This window comes from Argentina silus (genome assembly GCF_951799395.1).
Source record: "Argentina silus genome assembly, chromosome: 7".
Taxonomy (NCBI): domain Eukaryota; kingdom Metazoa; phylum Chordata; class Actinopteri; order Argentiniformes; family Argentinidae; genus Argentina; species Argentina silus.
The window spans coordinates 5,364,267-5,372,813 of record NC_139661.1 but is presented as its reverse complement, the minus strand read 5'-3'; the positions used below and the strand labels follow the sequence as shown (position 1 = coordinate 5,372,813).

Here is an 8,547-nt window from a genome sequence, read left to right as displayed (position 1 = left end):
GCTGCCCCACAGCAAATTACCAACTCTCAATGGTTTATAAACAAAGACATTCAGGAATCTGACATTACATAACTTTATTCATTTCTTTGAATGCATTGTAAAGAGGGATACTGTTCAAGTGGGGGAGACCGTACAGAAAAAACAAGCACTCAAATCTGTAATGACAAGTATCCATCACAGCCAGAAAGACCCCCTGAAGTCTGTCTTGACCCCCGTCTCCACCAAACCATCTAGCCAGCTCCCACCCCCACAACAATGCACAAGATATGCAACATACAGAAAAATAAATAAATGCATTTCCAAAGGTCATTTCCATATACAAATATACTTTCTTATGAAGCTTATTGTACAAGCATTTCCTTTTACCTACAGCATAACATTTACAAATAAGATTGTACAGTGTGGTAGAGGAAGCTGTTATAAACTGGAGATATATAATACAAGTGAGTGCTCTGAGTAGGTACGCTGAAGAGTGTAGGTAGAATTTGTTAGGATTGTGTTCATTTAGGTTCGGTTGTCTGCTCTGTGGGGTCAATGCATCATTTAACTCAATTACAACACAGCTTGAGTCATCTGAAAAAGCACCCCCAATCAGGAACATGCATCACTACAATATGTAACTGCATTGGCACAAGGTGAGGGGAAGCAAATATTGGAAAGTGACAAATGAGCAGTACAAAACAGTTGCATATAAACAAAAAACAATATATTGTATGCAAATAGTCATCGACACAAAATTACTGTTTATCTAAGATATCAAAATAGTGAATAATCTGCAATACTATTGGGATTATTTTGCATGAACAAAAATATGATCGAAAGTCACTCATTGAAAATTATCTCTGTACTCTTGATTCACGGTTTAAGTAAATCTATGCTTACCAGTTGAGACATCAACCCAAGTGACATGAGCTGATAGTTTCTTTAATTGTTCACGACGAAAGCCCTTTCAAACAATGATTTTAAATTTGATTAAACCTTTGAATTGATTCATTCATTAAAAAAAATACCTCTATCACAAAGAGATAGCATTGGAATATCATCGACATATAGTGCGCTATATACAAAAACAATGTACAAATCTATAATGAAAATCTAACGTGTTAGCCTCTACATTTCATTCTATCTGTTCTAAATAAATATGTGGTTTACTGACTTCATTCTGTTAGAATTCTTGATCGGTACTGGAGAGATGCCTCACTAGCATCAGATACTCTTAGCAACATGTAGCATGTAAGTGAATGGAAATTCCAATTCAAGAATAAAAAAGTTGAAATAATGGCATTTTCTTCACTGGAATTTCAATTAACTTCCTGGATTGGTGGAATTGAAAGGGAACTGAGTGGAATGGAACCCTGGTGCTTCGAGGGGTTTGATGAAGGAGCTTGTTGATTCTGCTGTTGTTGTTCTTAACACAGATCAAAACAGTTACATTTAGATAACATGTTACTCTGTATTGCTGTAATAAACTATATATACAGTTATGATAATATGGTTCTGAAATGAGAATATTGATAAGGTGATATGATAAAACTGATGCTAAAATGACCGAAGATCCTTCAAATCCTACATCCCTTATGAAGTCACTGCGGAATATGTATGAATGAATATGTAGAACATACTACTACGACTACTACTTTTCTGTTCCGATCCTTCTGTAGGTTTCAATTGTTTCTTCTCTTGATATCCCCTATTGATAGATGCACAAATATTGAGCAGCCTCTTGATATAATAACATAGCATGTGTTGAAAATAGTATGAGCTTATTCAACTAGGGTGGAATCCTAACTCGAGATTAGCTTGCGTAACTCGAATCATCGTGCAAATTTCCCATTGACATTAATGCAAGGTTTACACGTGCGGATCTCGAGTTAGGATTCCACCCCTAGAGTACAAAATACAACATATTCACATAATAGAGAAGGTGTACAACATACTGTAAATCGACTCAGCTGTTTTTGCTCATGTCGACCATTCTCTGCAAAGGCCTGTGTGTCAGACCTGGGTCAAAATCATATCTAACCTTTCTCACATATTTGAGGTGCACCTAATTTAGCTTGCCAGGCACGGCAGAGCGGCAGGATTACTGCACTTTAGGGCCTATTCCACTGGTCCTATTAGGCCGGGAAAGCTACATTTAATGCACTTCAAGTATTTGAAAAAATAAAAATGTAATACTATTTCACCCCAGGTCTGGCGTATGTATGAAAAAGCATAGAAACAAATAAAATGAAAAATGATTCTTAGAAAGTGTATCAATATGTACAATTATACTTCACGGAGCAATTATATATATATATATATAAAAAAAATACTTAATGCACTCTACACCACAATTCTGGCTTTGGAATCAAATATATCTCTATAGCAGCCAAGGCAATAATTATGCAATGATTTTCATACAGTATAGTGAGTAACAAAGTGATAGTAAGGACATAGACATACACGCTGTAACAAAACCATGCAAGTAGAGAGCAGAGATGGCTCTTTGATAATGGCTGAAGGCAACTCAAAGATGTGAAGGAGAGTTGGGATTTGATCATGAGAGTGTCTTGAGTCTGAGTCCAAACTGAGGCAATGCGTGAGTCCTTAAAAACAGAGGGAGATCATTCTGGGAACATATCTGGAGTTCATATCTTCAAAGTCTTTGATTCAGTTTGTCTCCCTCTTACATGAAGGTTTGAGGCCTAAAAAGACCCTGTTATCCACCTACAGGTAAGGAGCAATGATGAACATGATTGTGGTGAAGAAGAAGATGATGATGAATGATAAAGATAAGAATAAGACTATTGTGTCATTCCTTTTCCAGGGTGCCCCAAGTTTCCAAAAGGTGGAAGATCCAGTCCTTCCCTAAATGGTAGTCAATTGTCAACAATCTTCACTTCTAATAGTAGGCTAGAATCTCTCTTCCAGTGCAAAAAGGGAAAATCCTTGGGGGTGGCTGTGTTGCAGTGAGCTGCTCTGTGTGTGTGTGTGTGTGTGTGTGTGTGTGTGTGTGTGTGTTTGTTTGTGTCTGCGTGCGTGTGTGTGTACGTGTGAGTGCATAATGGCACAAAGCATTATCTGCAGGCGCAGGAGTCCACGGTCATGTTGGGGTAGACTTTGAGCACCACATTCTTGTCCTCGTCGAAGAACAGGATGCTGAGGGAGGACATCTTTTCCGGGACACAGCAGGGCTCTGGGATGCCCGGTACCACCCCCACTGCCCGCACAATGCTCTGGATGGTGGCATGGTTGGAAGGTTTCAGAGACTGGAGGAAAAGAGAAAGTCGTTACAGTTCTCATTAGAAGCACAGTAACATACTACTTGAAGTCTACAATACAACATTCACAAGAGAATTCCATCATTAATTTTCATTACATTAAGACAGTATCTGTCTTAGCATGTCATCATGAGATTCAAACAAGAGACATCCCACTTTTGTGTGTCAATGTGCCACTTCTTGGAATTATTCAATAGGCTAACCCTAACCCTACCATATAGACTAATAATACATGTAGAAATGGACCTCATGGAACAGACACAATTGTTTATCGCACATTGTTGTGAACTGGACCTAAACAAAATGGCTACGACACACGACAGAAAATCGTTTATATTCTATGCAGTCCATTCCTATCTGAAGAGTGCTATCCTCATGAATAGGCCTTTGTTAGTAATGACACGCCTTAAGACAGGAGGTGACTCCATCCCCAAAACCGTTAACACCTGTATGTGCAGTCGCACCTGTCCAGCTGGCTCTCTCTTACGACACTGGGTTGAAATGAGTGACAGGGCTTTTTCCCACATCACCATGACAAATGATAGCTGGACCCCCTAGGAAGAGAGAGGCTCTAAATACCTGCCTCTTTAACAGGCTCCTAAAGCAGGGAACTTAACAAAGGAAGTGGAACATCACAGGGTTCTTTGACTGTGAGGAAAACCCTGGAGGGGTCGCCTTAGGGCCTAAACCAAGCACTAATTGAGTTGACTACAAAGTAAGGCAACTCCGCCTACCTGTAAATTACATCCAACTCGGGTTACCTAGCAATGTTTGAAATGGCCTTTGTGATTCGTTATCTCACATCACAAACATTTGGTTCTAGCTTGTTCCCTCTTCAGTTTCTAAGCAATGGTGAATGTTTGACATGATAGTTGTAGTTTTTCGATGTCTGCTGTTTGCTGTGTAAAATGAATGAATATGTGGACTGTGTGTGTATAATAGCACTCAGCATCCAATGAGGTGTCCTGATGAGGTTTTAATTCAACAATGTCCCACTGGTGTGAGAGCATTTCATTCGAATGCCTCCGAGCTTCATTTATCAGATAGATTCCTATTCAAAGTATGTAACTCAAAGGACACTGTCAGGCAACTTCCCTATGAATGAAGGGAAATATCAGTTAGTGGGGTCACCGTTATCTGAAATGCACATCTACACTGTGTGTAGTTGAAATCTACTTGACTGTGTGCAGACCTAAAGAGAAATCTATTTGAAATAGTGCATGTCCTAATAAGTGCAAAAATGAGCACACCGAACTTAATGCCAAAGTGGATAGTTAAACAAATTGCACAAGTCTATGACAGCTCTATTTGTTGTCTTGGGTGAATTTGTGTTGAAATGACAAGGGTCTACCACAAGATGGCGCTACGGATCAGCTGACATGAGTGGCTTCTCTATAGATCCTTCTCTGAACGTCTCTTCCAATGTTCCAAGTCAGATACATGTGTGAACTGTAGGTTCCTTTCGTTGCTTTGTGCTTGTCCAGGTTAAAGGGGAGCTAGAGGGCAACCTCATTTTCTCTAATGCCTGCAAATAATGAATCTGCTTTATATACTTTCAGTTAGGATAGGTTTTGAAACCAGTATCAGTGATAAAGCATATCAATATGTGTCATTAGTGGAGTGGCACAAAGCCACTTTTGTGCAAAAGCATTTAGACCTAGCATACATACCTTTGGCATGGGGAACTGACATGATCCCGAGCAATAGTAGGCATCAAAAGACTTTGGCGAAATAATCCATTCACTCCAACCAATGTCTGCAAAATCAACCTTCAGGTACCTCCGCGCGCAGTTCCGAGGTTCGTTCCATTGCTTCTTTCGCGCCTTCTTTATGGTCTGCTCGTCGAATTGCAGCAAGGGCATCTTGTGCCGCGGGTTCTTGCGCGTCTTTTTCCTTGGCCGACGGACTGGTTTGTTTTCGAGCGGTTCGTATGGACTGGTCTCGTCCCAGCCAGTGGTCTCGTAGGGATACTCAGGTCCCGGTAATTCGTTATTCTGTAGCGGGAGGAGAATGTTGGCCGAGCGCTTGCGCCTGTGAGGCGTTTGCGGCGCGGTATTATTATTGCGCACCTGTAGTCCCAGTTTATGGAAACCCGAGGCGAGTGCCCCTTCTCCCGTCATGGTGTGATGCCTCTGTAGTGTTGAAACAACGCTTTCGGGCTCTGAAATAGCCGAATCGTTTGCGTACACCAGGATGTATGGCGAGCGGTCAGAGAGTAGCTTCTTCCAAGGCCTGGGTCCTTGCGAGGCGACGTCAATACCGATCAGTAGTTCGTCGTGGTGTTTAGCTTGGTTCACCACGCGCGTTATGTCTTTCCATTGCCAAGATATGAAGTCCCTATAGAGCGTGGACACGTTGATGAGAAAGTGCCCCAGAGTCCTTGTATTGTTATCCACAGAGGCAAAACTCCAGATGCCCATTTGGACGTGACTGTGTCTCCTGGCACCGTGGCGCGCACAGCTCTTCGGCCTGGTGCACCCATGGCTCCTGTTCTGCAGGTCTCCAATGTAATAGTGAAGCGTGGCTGATAGGACATCTTCAGATTTGGTGAGGGAGGTTAGGTTGAAGATCTGAAGCTGCTTATTGTTGATAGTACCTGCGTGCGTAAAGACAGAAGTCAGTTAAAGACAAGCCAGGCGAAACATTATGTGGGAAATGTGAGATTGCACCAAGACATTGGCCCTAAGTTAATCAATTGCATTACTAAGACGTATGGGTAGGAGGCAGTCTTTTCTCATATATTGCAATTTGGATTCTATACATGGCAATTGGCCGCTTAAGTTTCAGTCAATAAAGCTAACTATAACTTCATAACAGTTAAATACAAACGACTCCTTAAGTAGCCTTCGCCAGGCCAGTGTTTAGATGATATATAGTATTCCCCTTAACATTACTGAATTTACACAGCAGATTTAATACGCAAGTAGCCTACGAGTTTGGACAGGCCACAGATAGGCCTATGCTATCAGCAATCCTATGGCAATAATTGTCTTTCACAACAGGGCAGAGTAAAAGTGAAATAATTGATGAGATCGCGTATGTAGCCTAATATGAAAGTTCGACCTCAACAGCCTGATTTTAGACTATGATACAAGTTATTTATGAGTATTCCAGTGGAGTTGTTAAAAAAACAACCCTCAAGCGTCTTTTCGCGTCACATTTCTACAAAACACTCCCAGCGAGCTACTGAGTGCGTCATTTCTACTGTCGATCTGTGAAATGTATCTCAGCAAAGCTGTGTGTCTGGGCTGCGGTGTTGAATGAAGCGGCTTATTGTCGGTATTAAAGGCTCTCTCCCCTATTTAGTCGAGTTCAATAGAGTTAAGCAACTAGGTTAATGTTAGTAAAACAACCATTTGCAGGGTAACAGGTTCCGTGCGTTTCATTGGTTTGGGGGTTTCTCAACAGGTGTATTTCAACTTGTTCCCAAACAAACAGAACATAAACCGACAAATCTATGTTGGAATGGTCAAAGGTTACACGAAATTACAAAAGCCAACTTTATATGATTACATTGACAACTAATATATTATACTACGCTGATTAGGTTGTTGTCTCATGGTGCGTAAAACACGCAGCGTTTGGATACTTACCCCAGTGCGCTTTAAAACTGCGGACCGTATTCCCATCCTTGAAAGGAAATCCTGCCCGGTTGTATTTTGCGTAAAGCATCTGCATGTGTTCCGTCATTGTATCCTGTAAAAGCAGATCGTCCTCATCTTTCATAGAGTGGTCTTTATCCTGGTGTGCCGCGGAATGTCCAGATTCCACCTTTCTTTTTAAACCAGCGAAATGGTCTTTCAGCATCGCACAATATCCACCGCATAGGTAGCTCCATCCAAAAAGCAGCACGAGTAACCGTGAACAGAGAGCCATGCTTCAGCGAGAGCGGGGTACTTTCAAAGTAACTTGTTGGTCAAAAGTGGTCGCTCAGAGCGCGTCTCCGAAGTGGTCTTATCTCTGAAAAGGGATATCATCACCTGAAAAGGCGACACTCGTTCAAAAACGATATCATCATTTAGAAACAAGACACTCGCTGAAAGAGAGAACTGAGACAGAATAATGTAGTTTCCCCCCTGGATTTTATCTGCCACAACCGTTGAAAGTTATGACTTGATCCTATCAAAGTTGTAAGGCTCTTGGTTCACTGAATGTTAGACTCCCATCTCACAGTTAGATATAGTAGTTCAGGAGGGAAGCTCTTGGTTTTGTATCTAAGAACTGGGCTGATCTCAGGATCGACAGCCAATCGTCCCCCTTCTCAGCTTTCATTGAAGGTAAAGCATGTTGTGCTTGGTAATATATAGGGCTTGTGGGACCAGCTGGGTATTCCTCTCAGATACGGAAACAGGGCCAGCAGTGAGTGAGTGAGTGAGAGAGAGAGAGCGAGAGAGAGAGGAGGGGGGGGGGGGGGCAGAAAGAGAGAGAGAGAGAGAAAGAGAGAGAGAGAGAGAGAGAGAGAGAGAGAGAGCGCGTTGCAAACAGTGAGAACTTTTAATATATTGCCTACTGTCATTCATTTTTTGCTTCTAAATGTGCATTCTGTGAACATGATTACACTAAACGATTTGACATAATCAAATGCACTTCTAAAAGCACAAGTGAAATAATTGATGCGATCGCGTATGTAGCCTAATATGAAAGTTCGACCTCAACAGCCTGATTTAGACTATGATACAAATTATTTACGAGTATTCCTGTATTATATATTTCTCTCAAGCGTCTTTTAGCGTCGCATTTCTACAAAACAGTCCCAGCGAGCTACTGAGTGCGTCATTTCTACTGACGATTTGTGAAATGTATCTCAGCAAAGCTGTGTGTCTGGGCTGCGGTGTTGAATGAAGCGGCTTATTGTCGGTATTAAAGGCTCTCTCCCCTATTTAGTCGAGTTCAATAGAGTTAAGCACACACATCCTGTACATCACAGTCTGATCCGGATGCTGCACTGCGTCCCTTACACACCAGACCCATGTAAGGGGTTTAACCCCCCCCCCCCCCTCACTGTGTCTTTTTTCAGGGGCACTCGGGAGGAAATTATTATTTCCCCTCCAGGACATCTGATGGCAATAATATTATCATGGTATGTTTTAGACATGCCCCTCATTCCAGGGAACACACGTGAATGCAGATGAGAGAAGAGCCAAAATATATCAAAATCAACAAAAGTGATGTAAGCGATTTGTAAATATGGTATTTGGGACCCAAATATAAGAATAAGTGCAATTACTAAAAACGAAATCTTTCCACTGAAGCAAGCTCAAATCAGTTTAGATTAGTGTACATT

General features: G+C 41.6%; 1 protein-coding gene across 1 annotated transcript; it reads right to left on the bottom strand.

The window, feature by feature from the left end:
* Positions 1-2,376: 2,376 nt before the first annotated feature.
* On the bottom strand, positions 2,377-7,513 carry bmp3 (bone morphogenetic protein 3). Its single transcript, XM_083673938.1, has 3 exons — positions 6,857-7,513; positions 4,934-5,859; positions 2,377-3,251 (listed from the first exon to the last, which is right to left on the bottom strand). The coding sequence occupies exons 1-3, from the start codon at positions 7,137-7,139 to the stop codon at positions 3,060-3,062; spliced, it is 1,401 nt and encodes a 466-aa protein (XP_083530064.1). The 5' UTR covers positions 7,140-7,513; the 3' UTR covers positions 2,377-3,059.
* Positions 7,514-8,547: the final 1,034 nt, after the last annotated feature.